Here is an 18019-nt window from a genome sequence, read left to right as displayed (position 1 = left end):
CAGACCCAAAGTGATGGGAAATCCTTGATTGCCACCAAATCAAGGTGTTGGGGGAGTCTTTTAGGGACACAGATTCCAGTGACATCTCAGAGGGGATTTCCCTCACGCTAGAGAGATTTCCTCTTAAATTGGATAATTTTCCTTCACTTCCTAACAAGACAACAGGAAAAGAAAGCTTGACAGGGGTTTTAATCATTGACTACTCTATCCAAAACTTAAAGCACACAGACACTACTCGGGTCCAGCCTGCATTGTTTATCTTACAAAAGACATCAGAGACATCTGCCAGCATTTTCTTGGGACAAGCTGACATTTCAGATTCCAAGGGATTGCAAAACTTAAATTCCCGGCCTTGATGGAAAAATTAGAACTATAAATGTATGACTACGTGTTTGCTAGCCTTTGTGCAAGCAAATGTTAATGAAATGTGTGCAAACAGCCTGCAAGTTAAAGCTGAACTCCGGAGAAGAAATAATAAATATCACAACAATCGCACATTGCTATAGAGTTCCCACATGACAATTCATCATTCTGGGTTAATCTATTTATGGCTCAGTTATGCTGATTGGCACATGGGTTATCAATACAATCTCTATGGTATAAAATAAAATATAGGCTCATAGCCTTGGAAGAACAAGTCACGGTGTGGGTTGCCTGGATTTGTAATGGTCTAAGCGTGGCCACATGTGGGTAAAGTCCTCACTGAGAACACGGCACACTCATCACAAATGATACTCAGAAATATTTCATTATTGGTCAGCTGAAGACTGCTACAGAGAAGACATTTCATTCACAAATCTAACAATGACTTTTCTTCAGGTTTGTGGTCACAAGAAGTCAGTTCCATAAAATAACATAGCGCAGGAGGTTTATAAAAACTGGAGCAAACATTTCAATTTTTAGGGGCCAACATGAATAGTAAACTTCAGCTCTAGCCAACAGCTACCCTTTCCCTTGCTCTAGTTTACGTCAAAGCCCAATTGAGGTCTAATGCCGTGTACACACGGTCGGACTTTTCGGCTACAAAAGTCCGACAGCCCGTCCGACAGACTTTCGACTGACTTTTGGCGGACTTGCGGCAGACTTTCTAACGAACGGACTTGCCTACATACGATCACACAAAAGTCTGATGGATTCGTACGTGATGACGTACACCGGACTAAAATAAGGAAGTTGATAGCCAGTAGCCAATAGCTGCCCTAGCGTGGGTTTTTGTCCATCGGACTAGCATACAGACGAGCGGATTTCTGGGTCCGGCGGAATTACGACGTAAAGATTTGAAGCATGTTCCAAATCTAAAGTCCGTCAGATTTGTTGCTGGAAAAGTCCGGCGAAAGTCCGGGGAAGCCCACACACGATCGGATTGTCAGCCGGCTTTGGTCCGTCGGCTTCCGTCGGACTTTTGTAGACGAAAAGTCCGACCGTGTGTACGCGGCATAACACTTTTTTCTTTTTGTGATGGTGGTGTATCATATATTATGAACTATATTTGAACTCATTTTTTTCTTGGCCTTCAAATCCTAAATTGAAGAGTGTTTCATGCCCTTCTTTACAGTGCTCAGTACTGGCGGAGCTGAGTAACAGCCACTGCCCTCATAACAAGTCTCCTCACACACTGCAGGGAATGAAAGGGGGCGTGTCTGACCAGATCTGTTAGATCAGTGGTCATCAAACCTATCCCCGGGACCCACTAACAGGCCAGGTTTGCAAGATAACCGAAATACATCACAGGTGATATCATTTGCTGCTCAGTGATTGCAGTATTCTAGTCTGCATCTCCCCAAGGTAATATATAAAACCTGCCCTGGTAGTGGGCCCTGAGGACAGGGTTGATGACCACTGTGTTAGATTATGGAGTGTACTGGGCAGAGTGGTCAAGCTGTGCAGTCGCATTTAGATACCCCGTGCAACTGCTGTAAGAGAAAATGGTGGGCGACAGAACTATTTCTGACTGCATATCTACCAAGTGACTTAAACTGAACTTTGACCATGAGGTTGTCAGGAGGTAATTCGTTATCGGCAAGGCTTGGGCAAATCGTACAATAAATCAGGTAGCCATTTTGAAGCATGGCAACAAAAAGCCAATCAATGGAGGGACAGAGGGTATCACCAAGGTGCTAGTTTAGAAAGAACAGACTCAGCCCTAATCAGTAATAAAGAGGCCAAAATTCTTTTGTGATTTCACCATGAAACAGAGAACAATGGAACTCATGAACTGACAGATTCAATTCTAACATTTAACTTTGGCGTTCAGAATTATATAGATTAAAACTATAAAATGGTCAGCCCTGAAGGCTGTGAAAAGCTGCAACAAGCCTACAGAAGACGCTCATAGAAATGGTTACTTAAAAGGGAATGACGCACATAACAGAATATTAAGCGGTAGATGGAGGATGATTAGAGGACCTTGAGTATGGCGTTATACTAACTCTGATGCCACCATTATGAAGATCTTCTGCCAAGTTCCTACATCATTCTCTTCATCTTGGCACCTCCTGCTGCAGTGTGTCTGAAAATTGGTAAATGTGGGAGGAGGAGAGTGTTGGATGATCTTCACAGTGGTGGATCATCAGAAGAATAGTCTGCAGAGAGGTCTAACGTGACACAATAAAAGTCCCCTCATCAAACGCCACCCAAGAAGCTTGGATGAAGCTTGACTTTATATGGCTCCTATTTCTTCTTTGTTTTATACCTGAGGTAAACAACCCCTTCTGATCCAACCCCCCCTCCCAAAGAAAACGATCTAGTGAACCCAACTAGGTTGGTCTATGACCCCATTCTTTTGGCCACACCAAAATATGCATATTCAATCTCGTAATCTGCCGGGCATGTGTTGCTGAACTCATCTCTGGCATAAGCATTATTCAGATATCTCCAGATTCCAGTCATTTCGGGCGGGATGTCGAAATTCCGGAATTTCTTGGCTACCACCTTTAAGAAGACAAAATAAAGAGAGAGAAGTCACACAGGAAAGATTAGTCAGTTCATCCATGTGTTAGGCTTCTTACACATTGATAGTATATCTCTTTCATGACTAAGCCTATTTTTGACATTTGGTGTTTAAGTTGGAGTTAAAATCTGTATTTTTTGCTAGAAAATTACTTAGAGCCCCCAAACATATATATATATATATATATATATATATATATATATATTTAGCAGAGAATCTAGAGAATAAAATGTCGATTGTTGCAATATTTTATATCACACTGTATTTGTGCAGCGGTGTTTTAAACGCAACTTTTTGGGAAAAGGGACACTTTCATGAATTTAAAAAAAAAAACAGTAAGGTTAGCCAAATTTTTTTGTATAATGTGAAAGACGATGGTACGCCGAGTAAATATATACTAAACATGTCACGCTTTATAACTGCACGCACTCGTGGAATGGCGACATACTACGGTACCTAAAAATCTCCATAGGCGACGCTTTAAATTTTTTTTTTAGGTTACTAGGTTAGAGTTACAGAGGAGGTCTAGTGCTAGAATTATTGTTCTCGCTCTGACGATCTCGGCGATAACTCACATGTGTGATTTGAACACCGTTTACATATGCGGGCGCGACTTCCGTATGCGTTTTCTTTGCTGCTCGCGGCGACGGGGGCGCTTTAAACATTTTTTTCTTATTTATTTTATTTTTATATTAATAAATTGTGTTTAAAAAAAAAAATGTATTACTTTTATTACTGTCACCTAGAATGCAAACAGTGACAGTAATAGGTGGTGACAGGTACTCTTTATAGAGGGATCGGAGGTCTTTTAGACCCCCGATCCCTCCTTTGCACTTCAAAGTATTCAGATCGCCATTTTCGGCGAATCTGAATACTGTATATTTTTTTTAAACCAGCGCCATTGGCAGCCGAGTAAATGGGAAGTGACGTCATGACGACACTTCCGTTTTTACACGCAGGAGACTTGAACGAAGCCGCTTACGGCTTCATTCCAGACTGTTACTAGCCGCTGGAGGAGGCGGATTGTTGATTGGGCTGTTGATTGTCCCCTCCCACTCCTCCGGTATAACAGCCGAGCGGCTTTTAGCCGCATCGGCTGTTATCCCTGGAAAGCCGATCGGTGGCTCTAAAAAACGGTACCGGGACGATGCCTGCAGCTGCGGGCATCATCCCGGTATAACCCCCAAAAGCCGAGTACGCACATCTGCGTAGGCTCGGCGGGAAGGGGATATTGTACAAATGCTAACATTATTTTAATGTCAAAGAGCCATTTGCTAACAGTGCTAACAGAGATTTTGGATTAGAGTGATGAACAATGTCCTCTGCCTACTCATAGGCTTAAATGAGTCTTTGGGGCTTTGAAAGTAATCCAAGGCCACCTAGCTGACTCCTTCAGTGACCTCTGGACCTGCTCTAGGAACTTCTTTTAGTTGGACTTACCAAGGGCCGTATCAATTGCATTGTGTTGACTGACAGTATAGCTGTGTACAGTATGTAGACAGGTGCAGTCTACCTTCTCCACTGCAGGTGGCGCTCACCTTGCAGCTGGAGAGGAAGTCAAGAGGAACATAGTTTCTTGGTTCACTGGGGAAGCTATCCGGTTGGATGCTGCCATCCCATGTGACTCTGACAGCCATCATGGGTCAGGCAGAGCCTAGTTAAGGCCCTGGCTTCCAGGCTTGGCGCACTTTATGCAAGTGGGTATAATAGGGAAAGGTACCCCATTTGTTAGGAACAGTACTTGCGGTAGGGAAAGGTTCCTGACAAGGAGGGAAAGCATAGGGTCGTAACTCCTCTGGTCATCATCCTGCTTGGGCACGAGATGGCCAGGCCACATTCTGCTCTCTTAACAGATGGCTGAAACCTGCTCTCTTCACATTGTTGGAAACCCAGTTGGGCAGCACTCCCACCGGGTTTGTTGTGACTGTTACTGCATTACTTCAATACAGGTTTTTTATTACACCTGACTGTGTGAAATATTGCCGCCACACCATGCTGCACCTCATCCTACAGGCAGAAAACAAAAATTTCCTTTAGCACTGGGGATATGAGTCCAGCTGAGGTTGAGGAGTGGTCATGCACAGGAGCATATATAAAAATCTCTGCATGTGTCAATGACAGAGAGTCTCCAAAAATGTCAAAGTTAAATAAAAGGTTGCAGTTTTTTTTTTTATTATTATAATGTGGTTACATTTGAGACCATTTCACAGATAGAAAAGTCTGATTAGTAGATTTATTTTTAGGATACTTTGTCACTTTGTCTATTTAGGGTAAAGGGATGGAGTCTTTAGGTAGCCCACAACCCCCAGCCACATTGTACTCACCTTTATACTGCTCCCCCACCACTTGGTTGCTGCATTGCAGCTGTTTTTAAATATTACAGGTACTTATATAGCATCGTCAATTTACGCAGTGCTTTACATAGATATATTGTACAGTCACATCAGTTCCAAGGAGTTTACAATCTAAGGTCCCTAAGGCAGCCATAGATGATACAATTTTCTTGAAGCTCGCTGAGCTATTGTGTTCTCCTGGCGGTAGGGGGGCACGGAGAGCCGTCCCTGCCTGGAGAACACAATGATTATTGCTAGTATGGAAATAATCACATGCTAGAAATCCAACACGCTGGTTGTACCCCAGTAGATTGATGGATCGACTTGAGTACAATCAGCTGGCCCATAGATGATTTGAATGCTGGCTGGTCCCTGCTGAACCGGCAAATTTAGACAGGAGCCAATTAACCCGCCTGCATGTTTTTGGAGTGCTGGAGGAAACCCTTACAGGCACAGGGAGAACATGCAGACTCCAGGCAGGAAGTGCCATGGTTGGGATTTGAACCAATAACCCTAGTGCTGCTAGGAGGAAGTGCCCCAGGTAATCTCAGTGCTTCCAGGTAATGGGAAGCATGTGACCTCCTCCCATTATGCAGTTCTTGAATGGACAATGGCATGCATGGTATAGCTAGACACTGTTACCTAATGAGGAGAATGTCATCAACTCTGTGCAACACCATCCACCATGCAGCGTACAAAGGGGTGGGACTTGATGACAGAAGAGAGTGGACAGGTCAGCATAAGATGTGCAAGAGGGGGCATCAGCGGGTTGGGGGATGGGTTAGCAAAGCAACAAAATCTCTATAATAAATAAAAAAACTATTTTAATAAAAAATACATCAACTTAAAACATGTACAGTGAACATGCAACATATAGGGGTTTATTTACTGTAGTGCGAATATGCGAAATTAATACTAGCAAACTAGCCAAATCGCGTAAAATAGCACAAAAATGAAATTCACTATAGCGTTCGGGAAAAAAATATTTACAAAATCAAATAGGTCACAGACGACAGAGACCGTCCAAATCTTTGGTCATGCTAGAAACACAGGAATTGCTTGTGGAAATAATGTTTAGAGCATGATATGATAGCCTAAATGGTTAAATATGTGGTATATTGTTTAACGATAATCTGCTTTTAAACTGCTGAAAACATTGATGTATAAACTGAAATATCATTGAAAGTCTGAGAAGAGATAAATTATTCCCCCGCTTTCTACAACTATGTACCAGCACAAGTGCTGTCAGGAAAGGACTCACCTGCTGGTGGCACTGTGGCTCCTAGATCCATGGGATGCAGTTCCAGTGTCCACCAGTGGTTGTCTCCCAGCAGATGGACTATACAGGGAATTAGGCTGCACCTGATACGGACTACTGGGGAATATAAGCCCGCCTTTCACTGAGGTCCAGTGCTTCAGTTTTTTACCTGCAAGCTGTGTCCCTGCCTGAGTTTGATCTGTTCCTGATCCTGATCCGGAGACCTGGAACCTGCTTCCTGCTCCCACTAACTGGCTTCCTGCTTCCAGTTCCTGGCTTCCTGTTCCCCTTGTCTCTTGTCCCTGTCCTGTTTTGCTCACGTGTGTTCCCCCCACTTGTATATAGTTAGGTTATTATATGGGGTTTTGGCTGTGTTGCGTTTACTTTTCACTTGTTTGTTTATGATTTACTGATGTTGGTATTGAAAGGTAGTCATTATCTTAATATTTTCACTTACTCATGGGTCCTGATTCCTTTAGGTGCAGCCAACTGATCTAATCACCCCTGCTGGATACCTGCACGAGGAATCCCTGACAAAATACTGAAGCCATACAATCAGATTGGCTGCACCTAGGAATTAGGTCTAAGCATTTGCTAATTGCTGCAAGATGCATTCAGAGGAGGTTCTGTATTTTTCACTGCTTGTAACAGAAGACAGGGAATATTGCCACCAAATTTTGAAAGAGCAGACTAGGGAGCAATTATTGGAATGCATCCATCTGGCTAACTCTCTTGTTGATCAAGGCAAATTTTTGTTTGAAGAAATTCAGCCACTCATTCAAATCTGTGCAGAGTTGGCTTTGTCTAGTGTCCCTAGTGGTAGCAATGATTATTCTCCTCTTTTTAGTGTGGCTCAGGTAGCATCTCTAGTATGGTTAGTGGAGGCACTGGAGGATAATTCAGCTTATTTCTTTGAGCACTATTCAGCATGTTCCCAACAGGTGCTAGTAAAGTGTTGCAGTGCAGTCTTGTCAGACAAGCAGAGTGTAAACTGAATTTTGTGCAACCATTACTACAGGCATGGCCAGATATATTGCACTCCATCAGCTTGCAACAACCCATTACTGCTGCTAGACAGCTGCCTGCTCAAATGTTTCTCCATCACCCACAGCGACCACAGTTGCAGCCCAATATACCCTGCTACCAACTACGTGTCAGTGCCCTGTTTCCTGCATCTACCCTGCCTTTAACCCATTTACCTCTTCTCCGCTGCCTGCAATGATCCCACAAAAATCCCCCTTAGCAACTGCTCCCTCTTTGTTTCCATCATCCAGCTCTTCTTTTCCATCAGCTGCACTTCCTACTTACAGCCCTGCATTCACATACTGAACTTCAGTGGCTAAACCCAAAAAGAAACAGGAGTTTTTCCCAACCTGTACAATCCTGTCACTATCCAATCCTGCTTCCACATCAGCCAACCTGTTCCAGTCTGCCTCCACACCAGCCAAGCTGTGCCAGTCTGCCTCCTCACCAGCCAATCTGTTCCAGTCTTCCTCTACACCAGTCAATCTGTTCCAGTCTGCCTCCACACCAGCTGATCTGTTCCAGTCTGCCTCCTCACCAGCCAATCTGCTCCAGTCTGCCTCTATGATTGCCAATGGGGTTAGGCCGGCCTCTGATGCTCCTCTGCCTGCTGCCCAGCCGGATGGTCCTCTGCCTGCTGTCCAGCCTGATGGTCCTCTGCCTGCTGTCCAGCCTGATGGTCCTTTGCCTGCTGCCCCGCCTGGTGGTTTCCTGCCTGCTGCCTAGCCTGATGGTTCCCTGCCTGCTGCCTAGCCTGATGGTCCTTTGCCTGCTGCCCAGCCTGATGTTCCAGTGCCTGCTGCCCAGCCCGATGTTCCGGTGCCTACTGCCCAGCCCGATGTTCCAGTGCCCGCTGCCCAGCTTGATGTGCCTCTGCCCGCTGCCCAGCTTGATGTGCCGCTGCCCAGTTTGATGTGCCTCTGCCCGCTGCCCAGCTTGATGTAACTCTGCTCGCTGCCCAGTTTGATGTACCTCTGGCCGCTGCCAAGTTTGATGTGCCTCTGCCCGCTGCCCAGCCTGATGATCCAGTTCCTGATACCCAGCCTGATGATCCATTTCCTGATGCCCTGCCTGCCTCTGGACATCCTGTACTCAACAACCTGCCTGCCTCTGATGGCCCGCTGCCCAATGACAAGTCTACCTTTGATGATCTTATTTATCTTCTCCCTACCACACAACCGGGTTCTACTGACTCTATGCCAGCTGCTCAGTTGGATTATTGTGGAAAGGCTAAGTGTCCAACTGCTAATGGGTCTGAAAGCTCTGAATCCTCACGTGCCTTATATGGGTTACCTGCTTGGCCTGGGATTCATTTGGCGATTGCCATGGTCGAGTACCTCTGGTAACATGTTGCTCCTATGGCGCCAAAGCCTGGTAGTCCGGACTTACCCTTGGTAACTGGTAGCTGCATTTGCCTTCATGGCCCTGGTCGTGGTAAGCTCCCGGGAAATGGCAGAGTACCATCTGTGCCTTGCAATGACCCGGAGGCGATTGCCTCTGCTCCGGGCGTACTAGGGGATCTGGGTCGGATAACCAGTGCCTCGGAGAGACCTAGGTGGCTTCTGATGTGCGGATCAAGTCCTGGAAACCAGGCAAGCTACTTAGTTATGACAAGACACTTCGGTGTCTGGATTCCGGTATTGTCACATGACCCCAGGGCTAAGTTTGCAGATAACCCATAGAAACCCCAGCATTGGGGTATCTGCTGTTTGGAGGGACTTGGGAGTGTCGAATGCTATACATCTCAGGGAATCTGGCCAGCAGGACACCCAGCCAGTCGCATGACCCAACAGTGGGATACCCAGCCAGTGACCTGACCCGGGTGGTGGGACACTGTGCCTATTGACGGATCTTGGCAGCAGGGCATCTTGCTTGGAACCCGGCACCACTTCAGACTACGAGGATTTTTTTCTATGGGCTTGTATAACGGAAGACTTTTATGGACTGGTTCAGCTATTGCTGTTTGAAGTGTCCTGAGGCCACTCCTTAGAGGGGGGGGTACTGTCAGGAAAGGACTCACCTGCCAGTGGAACTGTGGCTCCTAGATCCATAGGATGCAGTTCCAGTGTCCACCAGCGGTTGTCTCCCAGCAGATGGACTACACAGGGAATTAGGCTGCACCTGATATGAACTGCTGGGGAATATAAGCCCGCCTTTCACTGAGGTCCAGTGCTTCAGTATTTTCCCTGCAAGCCGTGTCCCTGCCTGAGTTTGATTCGTTCCTGATCCTGATCCAGAGACCTGTCCCCTGGAACATGCTTCCTGCTCCCACTAACTGGCTTCCTGTTCCCTGTGTGTGTGTGTTGTTTTGTATTTCCAAAAGATCATAATTTGACCCCAAATGTGATACATGTACCAACATCAGAAATCAAAATGTCATTCCCAAAATTCAGAGGGTAACATCACTATTCTACACTCACACACCAAGAACCACCAAATATCACAGAATAAATCAAGAAGCATAACTCCTGACTGATGTCATTCCACCACCTATAGGTATAGGTCCAAAGAAATGCATGTATTTATGTGTGGGAGGGTTCCACCACCATTGCAAATCGTGCCATATGTTTACCATGGGCAAGGATAATAATCAGCCTTAAGAATTCCCCACCAGCACTAATTGCAGCCACTTACCAAGCAAAAAGCAACAAAATTAGAGATGGTTCAGCATGCTGACAGTAATCAGCCATACCCAGCCTTCAAAACAGATGGCATATGCCAGAAACAGGTTGTTCAATGGTTCTCCAGCCTTCTACAGTGCATCTGCATTGATGAACTTATCGCACCCCTGGAACTTAGGACTGTTTGACACCACAGAGATGCAGCCTACATCCATGTGGTAGCACAGTGGCTAATGGGTTAGCACTTCTGCTAGGCAGCACTGGGGTTGCTGGTTCAAATCCCAATCATGCCACTTCATCTAGAGAAGTTGTCTGTTCTTCCTATGTTGTTAAACATAAATCCTGACTCATGTCCTTACCAAAATTATGTCTAAATGTAGTATTTATGTGGAGGAGAGTTCCACCACCATTGCAAATCGTGTCATATGTTTTCCATGGGCAAGGGCAATAATCAGACTTAAGATTTCCCCACCAGTACTAATTGCAGCCTCTTGCCAAGCAAAAAGCAACACAATTAGAGATGTTTCTCTAGCAGCATGCTGACAGTATTCACCTAGGTATTATACCTAGCCTTCAAAACAGATGGCATATGCCAGAAACCAGTTGTTCAATGGTTCTCTGGCCTTCTACAGTAAATATGAATTGATTAACTTATTGCACCCCTGGGATTTAGGACTGTTTGACACCACAGAGATGCAGCCTACATCCATGTGGCAACACAGTGGCTAACTGGTTAGCACTTCTGCTTAGTAGCACTGGGGTTAATGGTTCGAATCCCAAATATGCTGCTAGAGGTTTGGCGTTCTGATCACCAAAAAGGTCATGGTTGTTATTAGCTTGATTTGTATCCCTGCTTTTCTACCTTGTAGATTGTAAGCTCTTTTGAGCAGGGCCCTTCTAACTATATTTTCAAATGCTGGAGCATCATTTCCATGCCTTTTATTTTTTTTTGCTCATGAAGTACATTAATGTACCAAATGTTTATACTATTATTGAAATAAAAAGTTGATTCTTTTGTGCTTTGTTTGACTTTTGCAGACTACAAATACACATTTTATAAGTGCAAACTATTCATACCCCTTTAAATCTGTGTTAAATCTAGTTGTATACAAAAGTATTTGGTTGTCCTTGAGTAGAAAGTGTAATGGGGGAGGGGGAAGAAAAAACAAAAAAAAATCCCTGCTCCAATGCTGAATTTCAGAGCTCTATAAATTATTTTGTGGACTAGGTAAACCATAGAATATGTCAACTAAATGTGAATTCTCTCTAAGAACCAAATAAAAAAAATGGTGTGGGCCCTTTGGGTCTGGCATAAATTTTAAGGGGAAATCCACGGCAAAATAAGAAAAAATGGTGTGGGGTTCCCCGCCAAAATGCATACCAGACCCTTATCCAAGCATGTAGCCTGGCAGGTCAGGATGGGGGGGGGCAAACAAGTGCCCCCCTCCTGAACTGTACCAGGCCACGTGCCCTCAACATGGGGGGGGGGGGGTGCTTTGGGGCAGGGGCTGGGTTTGGTTAGGCTTTGGAGCAAGCCAAAAGCTGGAGCTCATCTGTTGGAGCCACTCTAGAGAAAGAGCTGGTGTTTCTGAAGCTGTTCTGAGCTGTGGGTTAGCTAGGCTCTGGAGCAAGCCCTCGGGTTTGGTTAGGCTCTGGAGCAAGCCCTCAGGTTTGGTTAGGCTCTGGAGCAAGTCCTCAGGTTTGATAGGCTCTGGAGCAAGGTCTCAGATTTGGTTGGGCTCTGGAGCAAGATCTCAGATTTTTTTAGGCTCTGGAGCAAACCCTCAGGTTTGGTTAGGCTCTGGAGTAAGCCTAGAGCTGGAGCTCATCTGTTGGAACCACACTGGAGCTGTGGCTGGAGTTTCTGAAGCTGCCCTAAGCAGGGGGTTTAATTAGGCTCTGAAGCCAGCTTAGAGCTGAAGCCACTTTAGAACCAGAGCTGACAAGCACTGAGCACTGCTAACCTAACAGGAGAGCGCTTTCTATCAGACAAACCTTTATGATATGCAGTTTTGGTAGAAGGTTGCAGTCTGCTAGCGTCAGCTCATCCCCATCCAGAAACTTCCTGTTGGAGACCAGGACTTCTTCTGTGCTGTAGGCATCAATTTCATCAGGCAAAGGGGAATCCAAAAAGTCATTCAGTTTCTTTAAGGATCTTAGTAAGTTTTTTTCTAGTGCTAAAGAAGAAGAAAACATACAAAATATAAATACTTTACAATTTTTTTCATTATATAGGAAAATGGGTGCAGTGTACAGTGCTTTAAAGCGAGTGTGCTTCAGAAATTGCTTTCTAACGCCTCCAAAATGCATCTAAGATGGTTTTTAAAAAGGATGCAAGGAAAAATGCATCTATTGAAGAGATGTACTGCTTGTGTTTTTTATTATTTATTTATTTTTCCCTGAAACTGTATCTAAAGACATTTTTTTTCCAGTTTTGGATAGAATAAGAAATGGTTAGATCCACTCATAGTCACATCTAAGGACTAATAAGCTGCAGTATCTACATTTTTGGTTTTGAGTTTAGACACACTATAATCAATGGCTCATATTATGAGTTAGATCTTTTTTATTTTTTGCATTCTAAGATATATTTATATACAGTATATAAATATATACTTACTTTCATTTAAGTCTCTCTTAGGGTTTTTGATGTAGGCTGAGAACTTTGCAAACACGTCATTTCCTGCTGAATTGGATTCTGGGTGTTCTGGGGCGAGTTTGGGATACCTTTACAAACAAACAAAACAAGAGAAATATAAACTCTACTGTACAATCACTCTTAAAGTGTATGTGATGCCTAACAATGAACTTCTTTTTTGCTTCATATTGGCCTGCTAAATATATCATTAAAAGTCTAACATCGATGGTGTGTAAACTATTGGAGGGGGTGATAAGGGACGCTATCCAAAATTTTGCTGAAGAAAACAGCCTCATTAGTAGTAATCAGAATGGATTTACGAAGGGTCGTTCTTGCCAAACCAATCTGTTAACATTCTATGAGGAAGTGAGCTGCCATCTAGATAAAGAAAGGTGTGGTGTATCTGGATTTTACAAAAGCATTCAATGCAGTCCCCCATTAATTTACAAATTGAGGTCTGTAGGCATGGACCATAGGGTTTGTACATGGATAAAAAACTGGTTAAAGGGCGCATCCAAAGTATGGTGATAAATAGTGAGTACTCAGAATGGGCTGGAGTGGTAAGTGGGGTACCCCAAGACTCTGTCCTGGGACCTACTCTGTTTAAGTTATTCAATAATTATATTGAAGTTGGTATAAATAGTTCAATTTCAGTGTTTGCTGATGATACAAAGCTAAGTAGGGTAATAACTTCACAGAAGGATATAGAAACTTTACAAGAAGACTTTAATAAGATTAAGGGGTAGGCAACTACATGGCAAAGGTTTAATGTTGAGGTTTAATGTTGAAAAATGTAAAGTAATGCACTTGGGTCTAAAAATAGGAACCCAAGTTACTTGCTAGGGGGGAGAACCACCGGGGAAATCCAGGATGGAGAAAGATCTTGTGGTCCTAGTAAAAGACAGACTGAGCAATAGCATGCAAAGCCAAGTTGCAACAAACAAGGCAAGCAGATTATTTGCATGCATTAAAAAGGGTATTTACTCAAAGAGATAAAACTATAATCCTGCCACTTTATAAAACTCTGGTTCAGCCGCATCTGGAGTATTCTGTCCAGTTCTGGTCACCATCCTCAGGAAGGATGTGCTGGAAATGAAGAGTCTCCAGAGAAGGGAAACAAAGTTAAGAAGGGAACTAGACGACCTCAGTTATCAGGAGCAACTACAAACATTAAACTTATTCTCTCTGAAGAAGAGACGCTTGAGAGGAGATATGATAGTGGTATACAAATACCTCAGTATTCAGTCTCAATGAGTGTAAGAAGACATGGGGCCACTCAATGAAACTGGAGGAGAAGCGGTTTAACCATAAACTGCATAGCGGATTTTTCATTGTCAGGGCGGTAAAGATGTGGAACTTCCACAATTGGTGGTATCAGCGGGAAGTATTGATAGTTTCAAAAAACTCTTGGATGGGCATCTTAGCTGACAAAGTACAAAGGGGTATAAGAAATGATTTTTGACATGAACACACACACAGGTTGAACCGGATAAACCTTACCAACTATGTTACTGTGTTAAAAGTGTTTTGGTATATCTGTTCAATAAAATTTAAAAAATCCCTGTTAATTTTGCTAGAACTCTTGTAAGCTGATAACATTCTGAAAGTGCCTTAGTGGCCAGTAAGGTCGCTCTCACTGGACAGGGAAACAGGGGTGGATGGCATGGGAACCTACTGTCAGGGCACAATTTCTGCAGATCCCGGTGATAAATACAGGGAAGAATTCCATGATGCCCAAATTGCATTTTTACCTTGGTGCTATCAGCTTCTCCTCCAGAAACTCCTCAATTTTGTTCACATCAGTTTTTACCTCCCCATCAAATGTAATAAAAGGAGGGTTTGTTCCCGGAGCAAGGTTCTGTAAGTCTGCTGGCTTCCTGCATAAAGAGCACACATACTGTATGTACACATTATACATTTATTACTGTCATTACAGGCCCCTTCCATGTAGCTGTTATATGTCTTTGTGAGCAGAATTTATGTTGTGATGTGCTGCAGTACATAATAGCAATTCACCTTCTTATCATTTGATCCTCTTCCTCATCTCTCCCTCTGCATATCTGTTTTATCACCCCTTGTCCATTCCCTTCTATCTCTCCCTCCCCTCCTTTCTCTATTTTCTCTCTCTCTCTCTCTTCCCTCTTTCCTTCTCTCTCCCCCTGCCTACGTCTTCTCTTTTTATTTTTACCTCTCTACCCAGCCTTACTTATCTTTCTCCCTTCCCCTCTCCCCTTTTTATCTCTCTTTCCTTCCCTCTGTTCATTCTTTATCCCCCCCCCCCCCACTTTCCTTCTCCCCCCCCCCTTTCCCTTCTCTCCCTCTTACTCACCCTACCTCTCTTCCTTGCCTTCTCTCCTTCTCTTCCTTCCTATCTTTTTCCCCCTTTCCCTTTCTCTTCCCCCTTCTCTCTCTGTCTCCCCTTTCCTTCTTTCACTCTTCCTCCCATTTTCCTTCTCCCCCTCTCTCTCTTAACTCTCTTAACTTCTCTCCCCCCCCTATTTTCCTTCTCTCCCTCTCTTTCCTCCTCTCTCTCTCCTTTCTTTTTCTCCCCCTTTTCTCTCTTTCTTTTCTCTCTTTCACCCCCCACCCTTTCCTCCTCTCCATCCTCTCACCCCCCCCTTTCCTTTTCTCCCTCTCTTCTAACCCTTTGTCCCTCTTCTTCTCTCTTTCCTTCTCATCCAACCCCCCCCCCCCCCAACACACACACTTTTCATTCTCTCCCTCACCTCTTTCATACTTTCCCCTCTTTCCTCTCTGTCACCCCCCCCCCCCTTTTCCTTTTCCTCCTCCCTATCCACTCACTTTCCCCCCTCCTTTTCCTTTCTCCCTCTCTTCTACCCCTTTATCACTCTTTTTCACTCTTTCCTTCTCATCCAACCCAACCAACACACACACACTTTTCATTCTCTCCCACACCTCTTTCTTTCTCTCCCCCCTTTTCTCTCCCCCCACCCCCATTCCTTTTCCCCCTTCTCCTCCTCCCCATCCCCTCACTCTCCCCCCCCCTTTCCTGTTCTCCCTCTCTCCCCTTTGTTCCACCTTTTTCTCTCTTTCCTTCTCATCCAACCCCCCCCCCCAAACACACAAACTTTTCATTCTCTCCCTCACCTCTTTCATTCTTTCCCCCCTTTTCCTTCTCCTCCTCCCCATCCTCTCACTCCCCCCCCCCCTTTCCTTTTCTCCCTCTCTTCTAACCCTTTGTCCTTCTTTTTCTCTCTTTCCTTCTCATGCAACCCCCCCCCCCCCCCCCCAAACACACACACTTTTCATTCTCTCCCTCACCTCTTTCATTCTTTCCCCCTTTTCCTCTCTGTCACCCCCCCTTTTTCCTTTTCCTCCTCCCCATCCTCTCACCCCCCCCCTTTCCTTTTCTCCCTCTCTTCGACCCCTTTGCCTCTCTTTTTCTCTCTTTCCTTCTCATCCAACCCCCCCCCCTCCCCCAACACACACTTTTCCTTCTCTCCCTCACCTCTTTCTTTCTCTCCCCCCTTTTCTCTCCCCCCACCCCCTTTCCTTTTCCCCCTTCTCCTCCTCTCCATCCTCTCACTCTTTTCTCCCCCCTTTCCTGTTCTCCCTCTCTCCCCTTTGTCCCTCTTCTTCTCTCTTTCCTTCTCATCCAACCCCCCCCCCAGCACACAAACTTTTCATTCTCTCCCTCACCTCTTTCGTTCTTTCCCCCCTTTTCTCTTTTTCACCCACCCACCCCCCTTTTTCCTTCTTCTCCTCCCTGTCCTCTAACTCCCCCCATACCTTCCCTTTCTCCCTCTCTTCTAACCCTTTGTCCCTCTTTTTCTCTCCCCCCCATTCCTTCTCCCCATCCTCTCACTCTCTCTGCCCCCCCCTCCTCTTCTCCCTCTCACTTCCCCTTCTTTCTTTTCTTCTCTTCCTACCAACACTCTTTTTTCTCTTCCTCCCTTTCTCCCCTCTCCCAATCTTTTCTTGATGTCCCCCACCCTCTCCTATTGCTTCTCTCACTCTCTTTACCCCCACCTTTTCTTTTTTTCTCTGTCACTCCATCTTTCTCTCCCTTTCCTTCTCTCCCTCTCTCTCTTTTTCATTCTCTCCCTTTCTTTCTCCCTTCTTTCTCTTTTCTTCTCTCCCCCTCTATCTTTCCCTTCTTGCCCTTCTCCCCCACACCCCCCTGTCTCTCTACTTGAATGTCAAAGACAGAGCAAAGCAATGGGGTTGATTTACTAAAACTGGAGAGTATGAAATCTGGTGCATGGTAGCCAATCAGCTTCTACCTTCAGATTGTTCAAATAAGCTTTGACATAAAGCCTGGAAGCTGATTGGTTTCTATGCAGAGCTGCACCAGATTGTGCACCTTCCAGTTTTAGTAAATCAACCCCAATATTTCATTGCAATGTTAAAATGCACCAAGAGACAAACTAGGGCCACAAAATGTGAAATGTACATCATTAAACACACAAATGTAGTCTTGCTTACCTCTTCAGATCCACTGTGGTGACATTAAAAATGATGCCCTTCAGCCACAGGATCATAAATAGGCGCTGAGAAAACGGACAGTTGCCAATACTTTCACCGTCACTACCGGCCTGAATAATGAAATTCAATTAAAAGAAATAAGCTTAAGCTACTGAGCTATGTAAACTATTTTTCCAGCAAAAAATGTAAAGGTAAACAGGGAGAAAAAAACGTAAGGGCCCCCCTGCTGATTGGAAATGACCTACCATGAAAATGTAGAAAATATTTTTTTTTACATTTCTTGTTTAATCCTGACCAAAAATCACATCTATTCTTGTTAAGCAGTAAAAGGTTCAGAAGGTTCAGAAGGTCGCTCTGTCTGTAACTACATTTATAAGCTATGTTTTAAAAGCTAACAAGCTATTACAGGAAAGCTCATTGTGCAGATAATAAATATCTGTTCTTGATTACAATGCACCTACGCTGAACATCTGTTCACGATAACGAGGAGAATGATCAGAGATGAAAAAAATGTTTTGATGTATATAACCGAATAAATAATCAGATAATGTAATAATTGGGTATTGTCTGCTCAAAAAAACGGAGGCTCAGACCGCCTATCTGATTTATTATCTGTGTATAAGACGATAGTCGCCAAAGACCTTTATCTTGTTTTTCATTCTTTAACATCTCTGTCACCCTCAACTGTAAACCTTAAACGAACCCTCTAATATTAACCCCTAACTTGCAATCTAGCCACTAACCCTCAGA

General features: G+C 44.4%; 1 protein-coding gene across 1 annotated transcript in view; it reads right to left on the bottom strand.

The window, feature by feature from the left end:
- Positions 1-1412: 1412 nt before the first annotated feature.
- The window catches only part of CLIC6 (chloride intracellular channel 6), an 89321-nt gene continuing 72714 nt past the window's right edge, over positions 1413-18019 (bottom strand). The window contains exons 2-6 of the mRNA XM_073617182.1: positions 17270-17379; positions 14575-14700; positions 12806-12912; positions 12181-12362; positions 1413-2931 (exon numbers count right to left, since the gene is read on the bottom strand). Coding sequence (XP_073473283.1) covers positions 2767-2931; positions 12181-12362; positions 12806-12912; positions 14575-14700; positions 17270-17379 — 690 coding nt within the window. The 3' untranslated portion in view covers positions 1413-2766. The remainder of the gene's footprint in view (positions 2932-12180; positions 12363-12805; positions 12913-14574; positions 14701-17269; positions 17380-18019) is intronic.

This window comes from Aquarana catesbeiana, linkage group LG02 (assembly GCF_042186555.1).
Source record: "Aquarana catesbeiana isolate 2022-GZ linkage group LG02, ASM4218655v1, whole genome shotgun sequence".
NCBI classification, from domain to species: domain Eukaryota; kingdom Metazoa; phylum Chordata; class Amphibia; order Anura; family Ranidae; genus Aquarana; species Aquarana catesbeiana.
Note: the sequence above shows the minus strand (reverse complement) of the source record. Positions and strands in the feature narration are given on the sequence as shown.